General features: G+C 41.9%; 1 protein-coding gene across 1 annotated transcript; it reads right to left on the bottom strand.

The window, feature by feature from the left end:
- Positions 1–592: 592 nt before the first annotated feature.
- Positions 593–18,503, bottom strand: ccndbp1 (cyclin D-type binding-protein 1). The gene is made up of 11 exons (XM_020483466.2): positions 18,301–18,503; positions 17,906–17,965; positions 17,679–17,758; positions 17,165–17,246; positions 15,863–15,959; positions 12,902–12,975; positions 10,531–10,607; positions 9,844–10,097; positions 3,508–3,568; positions 3,133–3,179; positions 593–1,292 (listed from the first exon to the last, which is right to left on the bottom strand). Exons 1-11 carry the CDS (start codon positions 18,386–18,388, stop codon positions 1,184–1,186), a joined length of 1,029 nt encoding a protein of 342 aa, XP_020339055.1. The 5' UTR covers positions 18,389–18,503; the 3' UTR covers positions 593–1,183.
- Positions 18,504–22,617: the final 4,114 nt, after the last annotated feature.

Raw genomic sequence — 22,617 nt, forward strand, 5'->3', positions numbered from 1 at the left:
TTCACCCCTCTAAACAGAAACGGTCAGCCAACACCCCCCCCCCCCCCCCCCCCCCCCACTTCCCAAAACTTCCCGCTTGAAATCCCTTCCCCCACTTTCAGAACTACCTTCACACAATCCTTATGTCTAAATAACCAGTGACAGAAAACCAAAACACCTGAACTACGATTGCTCATTAGTTGTCATATCTCAATCTTTTGACAGACTTGACGATACCATTTATGTAGTCTGCCCATGAGAGATTATTGAGCTCTTGGCTAAACTTGAAAGGATATGCATTCATCCATGGATTGGTCATGTGGCTAATGCTTTGAGTTCTCTCATCTGTGATATTTTACACACAACCTTGTGTGTGTTTGTAGTTTAGAAGTCTAAAACTGTTTTGGAGGTATAATTTGTACACGTTTCAGATTTTCTCTGCTAAAACCAGGGCATCAGGTACGTGTGCAGGTGCCCTTCACTCCAAAGAAGCTAGTGGCCAATTCACAGATATTAAGGCAAGCTGCAATGTGACCGGTGTCTACAGGCAGAGACCGTAAAGCCCTCGTGAAGAATAACGAGAACCACTTCTGAAAAAGAAATGTAATCCTGCTCATGTTTGAGTGCAAGGCGAGTTACTTTTATTTTGTATTTACAAAAGTGCCGGTCATTGTCATTTAATAAAATCATATTTTATAGCATGGTCTTCATTGTTGAACAATATTCAGCAAAAATTCTAATTTCCAAAAAGTGGGCAGCAGAAGTACACAGAAATCGCTTTCCCTCAATGTATAATACTGTAGTTTGACTGTGTACAAATTCTATGCAAACGGCATCTTGTTATTGTTCTTTGCAAAGTCAAGCCTGTTGATTAAAGATCTACAAACAGACTTATGCCACTGCAAAACATCCAGCTAGATGAGTGGTAAAGCCAAAATTAATCTATAAATATTTATACACACATGAAGCAAGATTTTTAGGTTTTGCAAATATGTCTGTCTTAATGATGTATAGAGTGTGTACACAAGGGGGAAGTAAACAAACTTGTGTAACATTCAACAAAGTCCATTGAGCTCAGGGTCAGAGAGGATGGCCCCAGTCCTCTTCACACATGTGCACACACCGTCCCTTTCTCCATAAACGTGTACACACACACACACACCTTTTGTCTCCATTCACCTCACGCACACCCTCCACTCATCATCTAGCTGGAGCCTTGAATCAGAGCTTTGATCTTCTGTAGGTTGTGATCCAGGGCCCCATTCAGAAACTGCACCCAGTTCAGGTCTGCTTCTAAACACACGTGACTCACCCTGAGGGAGGAGGACAAGAAGGCTGTGTCAAAGTAGAGTACACTAAAAAGCAATAATTTTCTTCCTTCCCTCATTCATCCACTTATCAAATCCTTTCAGACTGGTCCCCTTGATGAAAACGAATAATATTGAGACAGAGAGTTTAAGTGAGATGTGATGTAAAGAGCAACTTAAGTCATTATTTCTCTCATGAAAGTGTGATGGCTGGCTTCCTCCCTACAACTATGATGCATCAGAAACTTGTGGCCCTTGGTAGACTGTAGCTCATCCGCTACCATTGTACAGTCGTGGCCAAATGTTTTGAAAATGACATTCATTTTCACAAAGTCTGCTGCCTCAGTTTGTATGATGGGATTTTGCGAATACTCTAGAATGTTATGAAGAGTGATCAGATGAATTGCAAAGTCCCTCTTTGCCATGCAAATGAACAGAATCCCCCAAAAACATTTCCACTACATTTCAGCACTGCCAAAAAAGGTTACAGCTGACAATCTGTCAACCATCCTCTGTCAACCATGGTTACCTACAAGGAAACACGTGCAGTCATCATTGCTTTGCACAAAAAGGGCTTCACAGGCAAGGATATTGCTGCAAGTAAGATTGCATCTAAATCAACCATTTATCGGATCATCAAGAACTTCAAGGAGAGCAGTTCAATTGTTGTGAAGAAGGCTTCAGGGCACCCAAGTTCAGCAAGCACCAGGACCATCTCCTAAAGTTGATTCAGCTGCGGGATCGGGGCACCACCAGTACAGAGCTTGCTCAGGAATGGCAGCAGGCAGGTGTGAGTGTATCTGCACGCACAGTGAGGCAAAGACTTTGAGGATGGCCTGGTTTCAAGAAGGGCAGCAAAGAAGCCAATTCTCTCCAGGAAAAACATCAAGGACAGACTGATATTCTGCAAAAGGTACAAGGATTGGACTGCTGAGGACTAGGGTCAAGTCATTTTCTCTGATGAATCCCCTTTCCGATTGTTTGGGGCATCCGGAAAAAAGCTTGTCCGGAGAAGACAAGGTGAGCGCTACCATCAGTTCTGTGTCATGCCAACAGTAAAGAGACCATTCATGTGTGGGGTTGCGTCTCAGCCAAAGGAGTGGGCTCACTCACAATTTCACCTAAGACACAGCCATGAATAAAGAATGGTACCAACACATCCTCCGAGAGCAACTTCTCCCAACCATCCAGGAACAGTTTGAAGACGAACAATGCTTTTTCCAACATGATGGAGCACCTTGCCATAAGGCAAATGTGATAACAAAGTGGCTCAGGGAACAAAACATTGATATTTTGGGTCCATGGCAGGAAACTCCCCACACCTTAATCCCATTGAAAACTTGTGGTCAATCCTCAAGAGGTGGGTGGACAAACACAAACCCACAAATTCTGAAACTCCAAGCATTGATTTTGCAAGAACGGGCTGCCATCAGTCAGAATGTGGCCCAGAAGTTAATTGACAGCATGCCAGGGCAGATTGCAGAGGTCTTGAAAAAGAAGGGTCATCACTGAAAATATTGATTCTTTGCATCAACTTCATGTAATTGTCAATAAAAGCCTTTGACACTAATGAAATGCTTGTAATTATACTTCAGTATTCCATAGTAACATCTGAGAAAAATATCTAAAGACACTGAAGCAGAAAACTTTGTGGAAATTAATGTGTAATTCTCAAAACCTTTGGCCACAGCTGTACTGTCTGACATTAGAAGCCAGTTCTATCAGGTATTTTCTTAAGAATAATTTATAGATAAGCCCTGCCAAGTGGATGTTTCAGTAGCCAACAGGTAAAAACATAACACTGTCTGCGTGGCTCACACAGACAAACAGGCCCTTCTATACACACCTGATGATATCCAACACTTTCTTTAGCACCAAGGTCAGTTTACATGCCTGGAACGAAGACAGAGAGCATTTGGAAGAAACATCATAAAAGTAAATGTTGCTTTAACAATTACAAGCCATCCCAAACATACTTAAACAGAAAATAAATTAAGTGTATGTATACAACATGCCAAGTTGCCTGTCTCCTCATCTATTGTTTCAACTACTTCAACAAAGCCTTTCAATAAGGAAATCCTAATAGCATTAACAAAGTAAAACATTTAAATCATGTTATTATTCATTTGGAGCCACCACTTCCAATTAAACAGCACAACTTTCTGAGGTACAATCACTTAATTATATACACTGTCTGACACAAATGATCCAAGTGCCTTACATTTTGATCCACTCCCGAGTAATCCATGGGTGGGTAGAGACTGAGTACCAGGTCATCAACACTGGAAGCACACAGAGAGAGTCAGAGGTCAACCCCATAAACAAGCGTTGGTTCCTGAGTTAAGCGTATTGCAAAGATTACTAGATCGATCATATACTGTGACCTCGTCCCCAAAGTCAGTGTCTGGTGGGGGCACTATATACAGTTTGGCTAATGATGCACAAGCATGAGAACAAACTATTCTCAGGCATTACATGAGCATATCTGGCATTCAGTGTAGTTGTATCAACCTGCTTCCTAATTGTGCACCAATTAGCTACCAATGTGCACTTTTTATTTAAAAATGACTTTTGCTGCTTCATGTACTTGATGACAAGGGCAACCATTTATTAAACTTCTGCAGAGTAATGCCAAAACCCAGTTTCCTTGAATGTTGCTGTGTCTATGGTTGCAAAATTCCAGAAATTCACTCAATTCCCAGAAATCCTGCTCATTGGACTCTAGATTACTTGCTCATGATTCTGGCAATATTCCAACCGGCATTTCTGGAAAACAGTGGAATTTTGGGAAAGTTACCACCGCTCCTGCACTTTTCATTTCTCTTATATATAGCTCCGTCAACAGCCCCCGGATCTAGTCTCTTGAGCGATGCATGTCATTTTTAGCTGACAGTACAGTCTGATTGTAGTGGGACACTAGCTACACCATTGCATTCAGAAGAAACTACTCATTTGATTTGGTAGACATATTTTATGCCACAAACAGCTTGTCTGTACTTGTTTTGGAGTATAAGTATATGGAGTAGGCAGCCAAATGGAAAAAATAGCCAGCCAGGGAGTTCCGGGCTGGGGGGGGGGTGTAATTGGATTCCATCTGAAATAAACAGCAAAATTATTGAATACTTGAATTACTTTACCTCCCAGATTGGTCAAATTTGTTGTGTTATTGAGTAGAAAGACATGACATTACAATTATTGAACATTTATTAATTCAGAGTCTCGAACCCTGTTCGAGGGCTATCCTCCTGTAAGTTTTCGCTCCAACCCCAGTTGTAACTAACCTGGTTCAGTTTATCAACCAGCTAATTATTAGAATCAGGTGTCCGAGATTAGGGTTGGAGTGAAAACCTACAGGACCATAGGTCTCCAGGAACAGGGTTGGAGAGCCCTAGTTCAGGCACAAAGTTGGTAAGGTTCCAGACCTGTCAAATCTTTGGTTGGGACTTTGAGGGAAGACGGTAGATAATTAATCTAGTCGGAAAAACTAGTCTACTGTTTCGACTTAGTTTGTGGCAAAAATGTAAGAAAACATTTGTTTTCTGTCAAGTAAACATGGATTCCCTGTTGAGAAACAGAATTGCAGAAAATGTGTTAAAAATGCAAACCCCCCGCCAGATTGTAGAAAAGTGGGTGTGGACAAATCCAGGCGCCCATTAACTACAATTATGATTGAAGAATGAAGCAGGTGTTAAACATGGGCTTTGCTGCACAGAAAGCAGCAGTTAACTGCATTGTTGACACTAATCAAAATCAGTAGGCCTATATCAATAGAAACTCGGCAAAAAAAAAAGTTTGTTCCCCAGAAAACTTAACATGTGTAAATATTTGTATGAACATAAGATTCAACAAGAGACAAACTGAACAAGTTCCAGACATGTGACAGAAATTGTATAATGTGTCCCTGAACAAAGGGAGGGGGGGCACTTTGAGATATCAGATGATGTAAAAAGGGCTTTCTAAAAATAAAAAAAATTGATTTGGATGTGGCCACAAGCTGCGTTAAGTACTGCAGTGCATCTCCTCGTGGACTGCACTAGATTTGCCAGTTCTTGCTGTGAGATGTTACCCCACTCTTCCACCAAGGCACCTGCACGTTCCCAGACATTTCTGGTGGTATGAACCTAGCACTCACCCTCCGATCCAACAGCTCCCAGACGTGCTCAATGGGATTGAGATCCGGGCTGCGTGAACGTTGTCATTGCAAGCAATCTCAACGCAGTGCGTTACAGGGAAGACATCCTCCTCCCTCATGTGGTGCCCTCCCTGCAGGCTCATCCTGAGATGACCCTCCAGCATGTTCTGTGCGTGACTTCCTGCAAGACAGGAATGTCAGTGTTCTGCCATGGCCAGTGAAGAGCCCAGATCTCAATCCCATTGAGCACGTCCAGCAACGGTGGGTTTGTGCCCATAGGCGAAGTTGTTGCCGATGATGTCTGGTGAGGACCTGCCTTACACAGGCCTACAAGCCCTCAGTTCAGCCTCTCTCAGTCTATTGCGGACAGTCACCAGTGGAGGGATTGTGCATCCCTGGTGTAACTCGGGCAGTTGTTGTTGCCATCCTGTACCTGTCCCGCAGGTGTGATGTTCGGATGTACCGATCCTGTGCAGGTGTTGTTACACGTGGTCTGCCACTGCGAGGACGATCGGCTGTCCGTCCTGCCTCCCCTGTAGCGCTGTCTAAGCGTCTCAGTACGGACATTGTAATTTATTGCCCTGGCCACATCTGCAGTCCTCATGCCTCCTTGCAGCATGCCTAAGGCACGTTCACGCAGATGAGCAGGGACCCTGGGCATCTTTCTTTGTGTTTTTCAGAGTCAGGACACTAAGAAGGCCTTTGTACTAAGTTTTCATAACTGTGACATTAATTGCCTACCGTCTGTAAGCGTCTTAACGACCGTTCCACAGGTGCATGTTCATTAACTTCTTGGTGACGGGGCAGTATTTTCACATCCGGATGAAATGCATGCCCAAATTCAACTGCCTGCTACTCATCCCCAGAAGATAAGATATGCATATTATTAGTAGTTTTGAATAGAAAACACTCTGAAGTTTCTAAAACTGTTTGAATCATGTTTGAGTATAACAGAACTTATTTAGCAGGCTCCCCGAGGACAAACCATTCAGATTTTACATTTTTCTTTTGAGGTCACTCTTTTCAATGGGTTTTCATTGGGAATCCAGATTTTTAAGGGACCTTCTTGCAGTTCCTACCGCTTCCATTGGATGTCAAGTCTTTAGAAATTGGTCGAGGTTTTTCCTTTGTGTAATGAAGAAGTACGGCTGTTCAGAACGAGGGTAACTTGAAGTGTACTGTTAGAGGCGCGTGACCAGAAAGCCAAATAAATGGAGATTTTGGATATATACCAACGGAATTAATCGAACAAAAGGACCATTGTGATGTTTATGGGACATATTAGAGTGCCAACAAAAGAAGCTCGTCAAAGTTAAGGCATGAATGATATTTTTATTTCAGCGTTTTGTGTCATGCCTGCAGGGTTGAAATATGCTTATTTTTGTTTGGGGTGCTATCCTCAGATAATAGCATCTTTTGCTTTCGCCGAAAAGCCTTATTGAAATCTGACATGTTGGCTGGATTCACAACAAGTGTAGCTTTAATTTGCTATCATGTGGGATTTAATGAAAGTTAGATTTTTATGGTAATTTATTTGAATTTGGTGCTCTGCATTTTCCCTGGCTTTTGTCACGAAAAGATGCTTGACTATGCATATAATTGACAGCTTTGGAAAGAAAGCACTCTGACGTTTCCAAAACTGCAAAGATATTATCTGTGAGTGCCACAGAACTGATGCTACAGGCGAAACCAAGATGAAATTTCAAACAGGAAATGCCCCAGATTTTGAAGGCGCTGTGTTCCAATGTCTCCTTATATGGCTGTGAATGCGCCAGGAATGAGCTTACACTTTCTGTCGTTTCCCAAAGGTGTTTGCAGCATTGTGACGTATTTGTAGGCATATCATTGGAAGATTGACCATAAGAGACTACATTTACCAGGTGCTCGCTTGGTGTCCTCCGTTGAAATTATTGCGTAATCTCCAGCTGCGTGTATTTTTCCATTTGCTTCAGAGGAGAAACCAAACTGCCACGAATGATTTATCATCGAATAGATATGTGAAAAACACCTTGAGGATTGATTCTAAACGTTTGCCATGTTTGTCGATATTATGGAGTTAATTTGGAAAAAAGTTTGGCGTTGTACTGACTGAATTTTCGGGGGGTTTTCTTAGCCAAATGTGATGAACAAAACAGAGCGATTTCTCCTACACAAATAATATTTTTGGAAAAACTGAACATTTGCTATCTGAGAGTCTCCTCATTGAAAACATCAAAAGTTCTTCAAAGGTAAATGATTTTATTTGAATGCTTTTCTTGTTTTTGTGAAAATGTTGCCTGCTGAATGCTAGGCTTAATGCTATGCTAGCTATCAATACTCTTACACAAATGCTTGTGTAGCTATGGTTGAAAAGCATATTTTGAAAATCTGAGATGACAGTGTTGTTAACAAAAGGCTAAGCTTGTGAGTGAATATATTTCTTTCATTAGCGATTTTCATGAATAGTTAATGTTGCGTTATGGTAATGAGCTTGAGGCTATGATTACGCTCCCGGATACGGGATTGCTCGACGCAAGAAGTTAACTTGGGTCAAACGTTTTGGGAAGCCAAGCTTCCACAAGCTTCCCACAATAGGCTGGGTGAATTTAGGCCCATTCCTCCCGACAAAGCTGGTGTAACTGAGTCAAGTTTGTAGTCCTCCTTACTCACACATGCTTATTCAGTTCTGCCCACATATTTTCTATGGGATTAAGTGATGGCCACTCCAACACCTCAACTCTGTTGTCCTTAAGCCATATTGCCACATATTTGGAAGTATGCTTGGTGTCCTTGTCCATTTGGAAGACCCATTTGGAACCAAGCTTTAACCTCCTGACTGATGTCTTGAGATGTTGCTTCAATATATCCACATAATTATTCTTCCTCATGAAGCCATCTATTTTGTGAAGTGCACCAGTCCCTCCTGCAGCAAAGCACCCCCACAACATAATGCTGCCACACCCGTGCTTCACAGTTGGGATGGTGTTCTTCGGCTTGCAAGCCTCCCCCTTTTTCCTCCAAACATAATGATGGTTATTATAGCCAAACAGTTATACTTTTGTTTCATCAGACCAGAGAACATTTCTCCAAAAAGTAAGATTTTTGTCCACATGTGCAGTTGCAAACCGTAGTCTGGTTTATTTATGGCGGTTTTGGAGCAGTGACTTCTTCCTTGCTGAGCGGCCTTTCGGGTTATGTCGATATTGGACTCGTTTTGCTGGATATAGATACTTTTGTACCGGTTTCCTCCAGCATCTTCACAAGGTCCTTTGCTGTTGTTCTGGGATTAATTTGCACTTTTCTCACCAAAGTATGTTCAATCTCTAGGAGACAGAACGTGTCTCCTTTCTGAAAGGTATGACGGCTGCGTGGACCCATGGTGTTTATACTTAAGTACTATTGTTTGTACAGAGGAACATGGTACCTTCACGCATTTGGAAATTGCTCCCAACGATGAACCAGAATTGGAGGCCTACACTTTTTTTTCTGAGGTCTTGGCTGATTTCTTTTGGTTTTCCCATGATGTCAGCAAAGAGGCACGGAGTTTGAAGGTAGGCCTTGAAATATATCCTTAGGTCCACCTCCAATTAACTCAAATTATGTCAATTAGCCTATCAGAAGCTTCTAAAGCCATGACATCATTTTCTGGAAGTTTCCAAGTTGTTTAATTAAAGGCACAGTCAACTTAGTGTATGTAAACTTCTGACTCACTGGAATTGTGATAGTGAATAAGTTAAATAATCTGTCTGTAAACAATTGTTGGAAAAATTACCAAATTACCATTCAGTTATGCACTCGGCAACACACACTTCGGAGTGTGGGGTCGACGGTTTCATTATTGCAATAATTAATCGATATTGAATAAAGTTGATTGTTATAAGAAATGACAGTCTCACTTGATTAGAATATTCCACAACATACAGGCGACATACAAACATAACTCTGTGGTGAGTGTAATTCAACCATTCTCTAATGGATGATTCATATGATGAGGGTGAATCAACTAGGCTAGGGGTACAGTACAGTACTTCTGACTAGTGCATTAGACTAGAATTGTTGTCTAAGTGAAATACTCTATAAAGTACTTTTCAGCAAGTGTTTTTATGGCATGTCAACGCATACTAGGTGTGGTAAAGTTACAAGCTAGAAATTGCACTGTACACTATTTTGTCCTGTCACACCAAAATGGAATAACTTGTTCTCAGACTAGCTTTTACTAGCATTCTAGCTGAGAGAAACACCCTTAGTAACAAACCAAAGTACTAAAGAGCTGTTTTGATGACACCTTCAAGGTCATCTGCCGAAGACCAAAATCAACCCTCTAACCTAGCTCTACACCCTAATAAGCACTTATGTAGACTAAACTGCCTTAACTTATCCATCCCTTTAAATGCATGGGTGAGGAAAGAGCTAGGAGTGGATTTGGAATTGACCATCCTCTTTTACCTGGGGCTGATCTCCTTGCTGATATCGGCCAGGTCGTCCAGCTGCGCCACAGTCTCTGGCATGCTTACGTTGCCATTAGCCTTGACGGCGGACAACAGCTTCCTCAGGCAGGCAGCAGATGCTTTCATCAGGCCCTGGCAGGGCGCCATGAGCTGGCGGTCCTCCTCGGACCAGTATGTGTCCTGGTTGCCCCGCGAGTCCTGGTCCTCGTCATCCAACACATCACTGAATGGGTCCTGGCTCTCAGCCTGTGCCTAGTGGGAGGGAGAGGGGATTTGAGCATATGTCACAATTATTGTTCCTTTCTCCGAAAGTGTGCACGTGTTCACTTCCTTTCACTGATTTAAAAGGAAATGACTGGTACAAGACATATGGTGGAAACTCCCTTCAGCATCCACAAATCCAATACTTTGTAATGAATGAGTGTACACTTCAGGAGAATTAAAACATATATATTATTGGAACACACCCAAGCGAACAAGTATAGGATACAAAAGGGACATATGGAGACAGACAACACGGCAACATAAGGTGACATTACATTTTCAGCTCAATGAAAATGCTAATGTATTCATGGAAAATGTGTACAGCCATTTATATTAAGTTAACTATAAAAGGGTTATTTTCCTGAAGAAAATGTGGTGAGAAGTGAAATGAAGCCATCATTGGTGAAAGAGTAAAGGGCACCTGTTCCATCTCCTCTATGGCATCCTTTACCACCCCGATATAGGAGGCCAAGACCCCCAGCACTGCTGCCCGGTTATCTGCATGGACAAACACGACAGGCACAGACATGCTCTATGGTTTTCTTAACAATCAGATTGTAGAAAGGGCTGTATAAAACACCAGCAGTTGCATGTCTAACCATGTATATTTATGGCTCTGGGCCAGACATTATATACACTACAGATTTTCTTTTACAGGAATATACTGTATTAACATGAGAATGTACACAGTTGGGGATTGCTTTGGCATAGTTTTTCCTTGTACATAAAACACTTGATTACTTGGGTGCCAATCAAAATGTATCATCCTTTTCTTACACAGCTTATCTTTGTCAGAAAAATATGTTCTAGAATAGAGCCAAGTATTATGAAATGTTTGGTTTTCGCCCATTTCCCCAAAAAAGCACCTGGCTGATCTTGGAAGAATGTTCCATGGACAGAGGAGTCAAATAACTTTTTGGACAAAATGGGTCCCATTATGCCTGCAGAAAACCAAACACTACATTCCTCAGTAAGAACCTTATACCAAAGGTCAAGCACAGTGGTGGTAGTGTGATGCTTTGAGGATGCTTTGCTGCCTCAGGACATGGGCGACTTGCCTTGATAGAAGGAACCATGAATTTTGCTCTGAATCAGATAATTCTAAGGGAGAATTTCAGGCCATCCGTATGGGAGCTGAAGCGCAGCAAAACAATGATCCCAAACACACAATAAAGTCCACATGAAAATGTCTAAAAAGCAAGAAATTTGAGGTTTTGGAATGGCCCAGTCAAAGTCCAGACCTAATCTCAATTGAGATGTGCAGGACTTGAAACGAGAAGTTCATGCTTGAAAACCCACAAATGTCACCGTGTTAAAGCAGTTCTGCATGGAAGAATGGGCCAAAATTCCTCCACAGCAATGCGAGACTGACCCACAACTACAGAAAGCATTTGGTTGGAGTCATTGCAGCTAAAGCTGGCACAAACAGTTAAGAGTAAGGGGGGGTAACTACTTTTTCACACTGGGGCATTGGGTGTTAGATAACTTTGTTTATGAAATAAGTAAGTAATCGTTATTTGTTCACTCAGGTTCCCTTTATCTAATATTAGGTTTTGGTTGACGACCTGATAACATTCAGATTCAAAAAGAGGAAATTAGAAAGGGGGAAAATACTTTTTCACAGCACTGTATACTTAAATGCCTCATGAGCTTTGATCAACCCAAAATATCAGCTTGTTTGACGCCAATGTTTGTAAACAATGTAAATGTAAACAAACGGTTTAGCCTCAAAATACGTTTAAAACAGTACTTAAAATAGTCCTTCCTTCCATAGCTCTGTCTATGAATTTGAAAAGTGTTACATTTCTCCAGGCCCATCCCCTTTTAACTAAAACAGATGCAGGGTGGCCACTTCGTTATTGCTACAATTAAGGATTCTTGCTTTAAAAGAGCCCTGTACTACAAATGTAAGTTGAGGAGTTAGCGAACTTTGAGTTCTATTTAGGATAACCGGTACCATGAAATTGGCTCACCTTTTATACAGGTACATTTCTATGGCAACAAATCATTCAGATCTAACCTGCTCCGGGGTAGGCTAACTACATTTAACCTGAATGAAGTGTCAAGAGGCGCAAGTTGAGGACCAATGAAATCAGATTCCCTCCCTCTTACAAAGATTGCGTCATCATCCACTTGATTTGCGGAAGAGTGATTAAATATTTATTAAATCAAATGCATTTTTGTGTGTTAAAAATAGTAATGTTAAAATACCTATCACATTACACATTTAGTAATGACAAATGCATTGGCAACTTCACACAGTAAAACTTTAGTGGGGAAGAAAGCTGCTTGTGCATTGATAACCACACCAAAGTAATAAAATAAAGACGGCACTTCTAAAAGTAAATTTCACACGATAGCCTGCTGAATTTGCAAAACTTCTTAATTGATGTTTCAACATCGTCTTACTGAAGAGTTCGTCGTTCGACTAGCAAGGTGTGACATACACACGCAGTTACAAGTCTGCTAGAGTTAGCGGCAGGCAGACGAGCAATTTCCACTGTCGTAGTACGTATGAAGCCTGAGCTGGAATGGAAGGTAACTGAAACTGGCTAGCTTTAGAAAACCCTGAATAGATCTAGCTTGCTTCGTAGTATACTTTTCTGGACATGGAGGCTCAGGGCTGCGTTCAGCAGGGCAAACCGTTGTGGAACATTCAGATAGAAATAGACACGTATTGTTCACACAATCTGACAGGTACAGTAAGCAATCACGCCAGCTCTATTCATGTCATTTTTATCTGCAACATTCAGTACATGCTGAACTAGATGGATTCTGTAAAGTTTACTCACCTCTTGGTAAGTGTGCAAACTGGTCACACGCTGACCACACCCCACCTGTAGATTGGAGCTGTTCCTGTGATAAACTAAATAAAAAAGCTTGAGTAAGTATTGTAGGTCCTTCAATAAAACTGTATAATTCTCCTGTCTGACACACTAGCTAGGATTCCATCCAATTGGCGACAGATTTTCATGCAAAAATCTGCATTAAAACAATACGTACATTTTTCACCAGAGATGTTTCTATGAAATTGACTTGTGCGGATAAAAGGCTGTGTGTGATGACTTAATGCACATTAAAAATAACTTTTGTGAAATTCTCATGTACCGAATAAAAAAATACAAGTTAAGATGGTTCAATCGCATTTTCAACTCTACGAATGGTTTTGTCACAAAAACTGTTGCGTTATATAACAAATGTGCCCACTCCCGTATTTGCACATGCGCTCTGGTCAACAGCCCGCAGATACAGTGGAGGTAGGCTAGCCTAAATGATTAAGAGCGAGATTATTTTTGTCAAATGGCAGCCAAGCATCCATCGTCATGTCACCAGAACAGAACCCTCAATATTTATTGGAAAAGAGCATCACAAGCTCATCACCGTGCACTTTCACCACCCTGTGAAGTTCATAACTTATTTTATCTGTTGCCTAATAAACCACATGCTTTCCCAAGTAGTAGTGGGAGGACCACAACATATCATTGTGTGATTTGCGCATAAAAAGCTGTTTCCAATCGCCATTTCACGCATAATTAATTTTACTGACACAAGATTCCACCATGTTGAACAAACAAATTGTGTTTCGGCATTTATGAAATTGTACTGACATTTCCTTTTTCCATCACCCCAGCGTTGACTTTCCCATGTGTCAGGTAATTAATCTGCATTGAACTGTTTGGATCGAAACCTGCTAGTTGACATGCTAAAAAAGCAAAGTTCACCCAAGTTATTCCCAAACATTTTTATAGAAAAGCCAACGATAAAGGCCTGCGTAATTTTTTATTTTATTGTGTTGCACCGTTGGTGGTAGCCAGACCTGATTCAGAAGTCCTGCGCACCGCACCGGGTAGGCAAAGTGTTCCCATTTTGGACGATTTCATTTTTCTTTAAAGACAAACTTCGCCAACCCAGCATACTGGGAGATCTGTGGCTAAGTGTACATACTGCGCTGGCCAATCGGATAGCTCAAATCACTGTGCCTACAAGCTTCCACGACCTGGCCAGAGCAAAGTTTGGTACCAGCCTAAGAATATCAAACTTTTAAAACCATGACCAGAGACAGTCAAAGAATACAGCAAAGAGTTTGTTTTTATGAGTTCATGTTTAAGTTTTTAATCAACACTATTACAAAACACACTTCTCCCACCTCAGCTGCAATGAGTAGCCAAGTATATCGATATCCCTGCGTTTGTATTCATTATTAGCAGCTCGTCATGTCCTTTTTAGTATTGAGGAATATTTAACTTTCTCTGGTCATAGTAACAACATGAATTTGTGCATGAGGCAGATGCAGAGCGACTCAAGGATTTCCATCAGGTGGAAGACTGGGTCCCCTCTCTGGTAAGTCCCACCGGATGAAAGGAAGGAGAGAGCAGGGACCACGAGCAGCCTCTGCTGCTCTATCCCTCCTTCCGCAGATACTAATGCCTTGTTCAAAACAAATGGGAACTCAAAAACGGTCATCCAACTTGGCATTCCAAGTCGGAAACTCTGGGCTCTTTCTAGAGCAGTTGTCTTCAAAGCATGACCATCAGTCCAGTAAAATAAAAAAGCTAATTATTTCAATTTATGTTCAGCTGTACCTTGCAATTGCTACACCAACTGATCTATTTTGCATCAAAGCTCAAGTTCTGAAATAATATGGTCTGAGAATAACAATATTGTCAGGTCAGACATATAGCCAAAATGCTATAATAATATTAGGCCTACTGCACAAACCTCATTCCTACAAAACTGTTTTTACTAGGGTAATGTTTTTTTTTACATGACAAAAAAATGTCTCAGTATATAGATCTCAGCTTGCTTTTTGACTGTGAAAGTGATCTTGACTCATTTCTAAGTGACCCCAAACTTAAGAACGGTATTGGATGTTGTAGGCAAATTTAGAATAACGACCACTGTCCGTCAAAAAACGTAGTATTTTGTTGTTGCGACCGTCGAGCTTGGCATGTCTCCCAGGCCTGTCTCCCAGGCCTGTCTCCCAGGCCTGTCTCCCAGGCCTGTCTCCCAGGCCTGTCTCCCAGGCCTTCGATTCCGACAACGCATTACGGCCTGATCCCTCCACCTCTATCGAGCTAAATGAGGGCATGAAAACTGTCACTGGGTGCATATTACCTACAGCGATACACATGCCTTAGTAACAAAATTATTGTTTGTGCAACTAAGCTTGAAGCAGCCTCCTCAACTCCTTCAACTTCAAAACTGATTGACTGCCTGTCGGTCCACCAGCTTTGACAGCATTTGGGTAAAGCTGGAGGAACGACAGGCAATCAAGCAATGAATCAGGCCGTCATTCATTGCAGCTGAGGTGGGAGAAGTTGGCTGCAAAGACTACAAGTTGAAGGCAATTGCCAAAGAAGAAACATTTCGCTTGACAGAGCTTCAAGTAAGATTTCTTAAATAAGTTGTCAATGACATTTTCTGAAAGTATTAACTGTGGGTTGAATGAATACATGCGAGAAAAACAATTGGGAACCTTTTCCTTTAAGACTCTGCATCAATTCTACTAAGGACACAACTAAGGTCACCCTGAAAAATAGTTATTTTATTGTTGATGTTTTGTATCCGACTAAATATCGGCATAAAATTACTCTGTTCAATTCCAAACTCCTGCACTCCAAATGTAGGCAATAACAAATCCTACACAGTAAATAGCCATGTAAAAAAAGGTTTAGTTTAAATTCTAACTAATAACTAGCCTCAACATTAATGCATATCAACGTAGATTGTTTCAAGGCTGTGGGCAGTGTTACCTCTGTAGTGGCGAACTGACAATGACATCCACCAGTTGCACAATGCCATCTAGCACCTCAGCTGTGGCATCTCTCACCAGTCTCCTCAATGTGATACCTACACAAGGCGTAGGAGAGAATTTTAAGACAACTAGCTTCCGTAGAGTACAACTAAAAACCAATAGGGTGTATCAGTTAGTTTTTTGGGGGGCGGCATATTCAGGGATTAAAGCAACAACAAAACATGACTGAAAGTTAAGTCAATCTGAGATTGATTTTCTGAGGCCAGGTTAACCACCCCTTTCATGTAAAAAAAAAAAGTAATGACCATCATGCTTGTAGAGAAAGAGGGTAATTTTGTACATGTATTAAACTGCGAGTTTGACCAATTCCAGTCCCCTTACATAGGATCCTCTCCGGGATCATGTTTATGTACAAGGACTGAGAACACTTTTTACACAAATTAAATGTTTCTGACGCCATCTAAAATAGAACTTGCACCTCCAGAAATGATCCCAATAACATATTGGTAAAAATGATATAATTTTAATATATTGGACCATGTGCCTATTATCATATACATCATTAGCAATAAGCACTATAAGCTATAGCCCAACTGATGCAGCATAGTGGCTATAAATACATAGGCTGAAGAATGGGGTTTGTCCTTCTGCATTTACCTATTGGACACAACATACTACTACATACTACATACTAATGATTATTATTATTTACTCTAGAATTTTTGGGGACTTATATTATAAAGCATTTCATTGCCCTTGTTAGACACCATTGTCCCTTTATTAAGAGTGAGCCTTGAGAGGAATATTAATCTTGCATAGAACACACAAGCCGACTAGGTAAAAAGGTAAACTATTCTACTATGGGGTTGTCTGATTTTGTTTTAATAACATGGCAAAAATAGTACCACTGTAAAATTACACCCTGAGTGATAAAGTATAGGCTTTGAAACACTGTTTGAGTTGAGGGCTGCGTTAGTGCATATTATAGACTATTTAATTTCCTTCATCTGAATATCTGAGTGTCAGCAACAATCATGCATGCCAGTTCAAATCACAGAGCATAACAGAGAAAATAAAATATTGTAGAATACATTTGGGGATTTATTTCATAGGACAGACATGATTCTGTAATCTTCAGTCCCCCCCCCCCCCTCTACACTGACCTCAGAACTTTTACCACCGCATATTATGTTGACTTCAAGCAATCCGAGTTGATCAGATTGATCAGGGTAATAATTCCAACTAGGTATGCATATATCAGTCCTACATGCAGACACTTTCTGCATTTTCTGTAGCTTACCATGGCTTTTGGGCAACCAGTAATACACAGTGGATAGTGCCAAAACGCTCTTCTGGATGGATTCAGCAAACTTCTCACCATCCTGATGAGGAGGAAGAAGTGGAAACATTTACTAATGACAAAATGTTTACTAGCATTATGGTTATAACTTAATTAAAATGTAACTTCAACCCCATGTTTTAGAGACGACGGGGAATGCAGCAGCAAAGTGTAAGAAGGATTGAGGGGGGATTGGTTAAGGTTTCAGACTTTCAGTTTTGGGATTTGTTTGACGTGTTTTAATCTACAGTTTGAGGCATGGACGATTGGGAGACTGACTGCCGTGGTCTTCCATGCCTGACTGCAGTGCCTGTCAGCAATCCCCCTGTCGCTGGTGGCAGCTTCCAAGTAGTTTGTGTCAATATTTTGGGCCAATAATTATGCATGAGGGATGATGACAACTATTGTACACTTGCGTAACAGTCACCAAGGAGAACCATATTACTTAGCTAAACATTTGTAAACTCAGTTTTACCTCTTGTGTTGGCAAGGGAGGCTTAGAGAAGGCAAGGCTGAGTTTAGTGGCTTCCTGTGAGGCTGCTTTCACTGCTTGCACTGGAGATTGGAGGGTTAGCGTTATTCACAGCTTTTTTAAATTTATCACCGAAGCCTTAGAAAGATAAGCTAAGGAAATATTACAGGAAATGGCAGTGCAATTGAGTCACACATCTTTGTTGTGTGTTAAAGAAAGCAAAACTCAACTCAGCGTATCCCAGAAGTTTGACAGGTTGAACACCCCATTGGACTCGTTGGACTCCCCATCTGAAGAAAAAACAAACAACGTTACAAACAATTTCTGATTATGCTAATTAGCTAGCTACTTATATAATTAATTATAGCTTTAGCAACCGTGAGCTAGCTAGGAAGACTTGAGAAGCTAAAACACCCCATCCTTAATTAACTCCCTCAGAAGGCACGCCATGTTTACTATCTGCATCAAAAAGGTGTTGTTAACGTTAGCGAAGCTAGCCTCCTAGCTAACGTTACCACCATGTTGCTAGCTAACAACAGCTATCACATGGCTCTAGATTGAAGCAAGTTATCTAAATGGGAAACATATCAATACAAAAAGCTGGTAACACCATTCACATAGCTACCCTTTACTCGGTCTCGAACACACTGGACCGAGTTTAGGAGATTCCGTAAAGGTACCGACACGTCCGCACAAGAATTATCAGCACTCATGGCACCATGTACACACGCACAACTTCATGCTATTCTGGAACAACTATTAGTTAGAACATTTTTGTAATGGCAGTCGGAAGAAAATAAATGACACACCATCATAGCTCGGTTTGTGACTCCACCTTGGGGCAGTCTCATGTTACTGCAATCAGATTAGTTTCTTTCACTAACAGTAAACCAACAAATTAATTCAGATATGCCGAATTTCTCTGAAGTTCTGTCAATTAAAAAAAACAAATGGTGGTGCTCCAATAAACATTTTGATGAACCAGATAACAATAAACGTAATTCAAATGAACAGTTGTGTCAAATATGTTTATAATCCAAGATAGACCACGGCCTTGTCGTTTCAAATCGGAGCAAATTAATCAGTGGGCAGAGCCAATTACTCGCTAGCGAGATCCTATTGCCGCGTTCTAGCATATATTTGCATATTTCGGTTAGTACTTCATACATGAGTAAAAGTAAAGATACCTTAATAGAACATGACCCAAGTAAAAGTCACCCAGTAAAATACTACTTTAGTAAAAGTCTTAAGTATTGTGTTAAATATACGTAAGTATCAAAAGTAAACATAATTGCTAAAATATACTTAAAAGAAAAATCCACCCAAAACCACTCATTCCTGTCCACATATTAGTGTTACATAACATTTTTGTGAACAAATGTTTAATTCTTTCGTAAGGTTGGTAGCAACACGTGGAAATCTGTTGCAGCTCAAATCGACTACAAAGTCCACAATGCAATGCTCTCTAGGGTATGGCTGGCTAGCTAGCTAGCAAACGTAGCTACACACAACAATACAAAAGTCAATAACAGCATCTGAAGTAGCTAGTAAAATCACCTAAACAAGCTGCGCTATCAATTTAGGAGTCTACAATACCCCAATGTTCGACCTGCAGTACAGATCATTGTGCCTCATAGAGTGGAGTCTGGCATTCGTACCGCACAATGCAATGCACTCTGGACTGAAGAGGCAGACAAATAGGAGAAATGTGTTTGACCCTCTTGTTATTAAAAATAAAACATTCTCGAGGTAGGAACCAATGCCTCCTTCGAGATAAGACAACCTATTGTAATTGTATTGCAAGCATTGAAAATGTATTTTAGAAGTTTTCACGATCTAAATCTCGTATTCCTATATTTTATTTGAAAAAAATATTAACAACAAATCAATACAAAAATGAAATGGGGAACAAAAGTATATAAAGAATATGGGCTAGGGGGTACAATATCACATTACATAAGGACATTAAGAGACATACACACATTTGTCATTCTAACAGTATTTAATTGTCTTAAAATATTGTTCAATTTCTTTTTGTACGGTAATACAATGTGGTGTTTTGTTTGTAAATGTACATTTGTGAATATGAAATTTGGCAAAAAGAATAATGAAATGAATTACATAACAATGTTCTACTTATTTCTATCAAAAGTAAATCATCCAAGCAGCACATCTCTCTATAACAGTGTAAAATCTTCATAAATGTGTTCAATTATAAATCTACTTACACGAATAAAATGCCAAAAAAAGATGCAACCGTGTTGTTTCTGGGTGGTCATTACAAAAGGTTAAATATATATATATATATATGTTATGTGCCACACTGTCACGTTCTGACCTTAGTTCTGTTATTATATCTTTGTTTTAGTATGGACGAAAACCCTTACAGAAACACCCACCAACCAAGGACCAAGCAGTGTGGTAACGGGCAGCAGCAGCAGGACTCCTGGTCATGGGAGGAGATACTTGACGGCAATGGACCCTGGGCACAGGCTGGGGAATATCACCGCCTCAAGGCAGAGCTGGAGGCAGCGAAAGCTGAGCGGCGGCGATATGAGGAGGCAGCGCGACAGGCACGAGAGGCAGCCCCCCCAAAAAATTTGGGCACACGGGGAGTGGGGAAGAGTCAGGTTGGAGACCTGAGCCCACTCCTCGTGCTTATCGGAAGAAGCGCCGTACTGGTCAGGCACTGTATTATGCGGTCAAACGCACTGTGCCGCCAGTACGCGCTCATAGCCCGGTGGGCTATAGGCCAGCCCCCCGCAAGTGCCATGCGAGAGTAGGTATCCAGCCAGGGCGTGTTGTGCCAGCCCAGCGTGTTTGGTCTCCAGTACGCCGTTTCGGTCCAGGATATCCTGCGCTGCGTGCTGTGTCTCCAAAGCTCTGGGAGGGTGCAGTGTGTTCTATGCCTGCGCTCCTCCCATGCCGGGCGAATGTGGGTATTGAGCCGAAGGGAGAGGGGCGAGTGGTATGCACCAGAGCTCCAGTGCTTACCCACAGCCCGGTTCAACCTGTGCCTGCACTCAGGAGGGTCCGGGCTAAAGTGGGCATCCAGCCTGGAGGAGTGGTGCCAAGGCTGCGCACCAAAGCTCCAGTGCTCCCCCACAGCCCGGTCCATCCGGTGCCTCCTCCATGCCCCAGGCCTCCTGTAGGTCTCCACATGCACCAGGCTGTCTCTCTGTCTCCTCCCTACAGGTGCTCCCGCCTGTCCAGCACTGCCAGAGCCTTCCTCCTGCCCAGCGCTGCCGGAGTCTCCCGCCTCTCCGACGCTGCCGGAGTCTCCCGCCTGTCTGGCGCTGCCGGAGTCTCCCGGGAGTCTCCCGCCTGTCCGGCGCTGCCAGAATCTCCCGTCCATTCGGGACCCGTGGCTTGGGTCCCCAGTCCGAGGTCGGCGGCGAGGGTCGCCGCTCTAAAGAGGCCACGGAGGCGGGCTAAGAGGCGGACAAGGACTATGGTGAAGTGGGGTCCACGTCCCGCGCCAGAGCCGCCACCGCGGTCAGACACCCACCCAGACCCTCCCCTATAGGTTCAGGTTTTGCTGCCGGAGTCCGCACCTTTGGGGGGGGTACTGTCACGTTCTGACCTTAGCTCTGTTTTTATATCTTTGTTTTAGTATTGTCAGGGCGTGAGTTGGGTGGGCAGTCTATGTTTGTTTTTCTATGTTGGTTTTTGAGTTCGGCCTAGTATGGTTCTCAATCAGAGGCAGCTGTCAAATTGTTGTCCCTGATTGAGAATCATACTTAGGTAGCCTGGGTTTCACTTTTGGGTTGTGGGTGTTTGTTTTCCGTGTGAGTGTTTGGTCCCCACGGTACTGTTTTCGGTTTTGTATATTCACGTCATCGGTTGTTGTTTTGTTCGAGTGTTCTATTGTCTTTATTAAAAAAACATTATGGATACTTACCACTCTGCGCATTGGTCCTCCGATCCTTCATACTACTCCTCTTCGTCAGATAGATCCATTCCAATAAGGCATGACATAAGGTATAGATCCTGTTGAAACAAGGCTGGTATAGCTCTATTGTTGTTGAATGGACTAAAAGAAAAACAAATGTTTCCTACTGATGAGTCAACGGGGTTAATTGTAGGTATGTTCTGAGGGTCAGGTCTTGACACACATGGCATCTAAAACAATTGCAAAATCTTTAGGTGTTACAGGGATCTTGTAAAGTGATAAGAATTCCTTATAATTAAGTAAAAGACGGGTATTTAAAAGTTGGCTAACCAAATAGGATATTATTTCGGAACCAATATTCTAAAAACAAAGTATTTTTATACAATATGTCCTGATTATTCCATATATGTAATTGTGTCGAGAAAAATTATGCTTATAAATTAAGGACCATGACAAGAGAACCTGCCAATGAAAAGTAGAGAGTCCTGCGATGATCCATGGCCCGGAGCCTCCTGCAATGATCCATGGCCCGGAGCCTCCGGCGACGATCCACGGTCCCGAGCCTCCGGAACGATCCAGGGTCCGGTTCCATGGAAGTGGGGTGATCAGCGAGCGGAGCGGGGTCTACGTCCCGAACCGGAGCCGCGACCAAGGCTAGATGCCCACCCTGACCCTCCCCCATGGGAGGGAACCATACCCTGATTGGGAACCATACCCTCCCCATTCTATTTGGTTAGGTTGGGGTGTGATTTGTGTGGGCATTCTTTGTTGGCCGGGTATGGTTCCCAATCAGAGGCAGCTGTCTATTGTTGTCTCTGATTGGGGATCATACTTAGGCAGCCTTTTTTCCACCTTTAGTTTGCGGGATCTTGTTTGTGTGTAGTTGTATTTAGTTGTTTTTTCGGTGTCATTTAAATAAAATAAAAATGTACGCCTACCACGCTGCACCTTGGTCCAATCCATCTCTAAACGAATGATATTGTTGTTGGATTTAATTTTAACAGCTAACATTTCGATGGCAATAATAAATAGATATGCCGATAGTGGACA

This window comes from Oncorhynchus kisutch, linkage group LG1, assembly GCF_002021735.2.
Source record: "Oncorhynchus kisutch isolate 150728-3 linkage group LG1, Okis_V2, whole genome shotgun sequence".
Classification (NCBI taxonomy): Eukaryota; Metazoa; Chordata; class Actinopteri; order Salmoniformes; family Salmonidae; genus Oncorhynchus; species Oncorhynchus kisutch.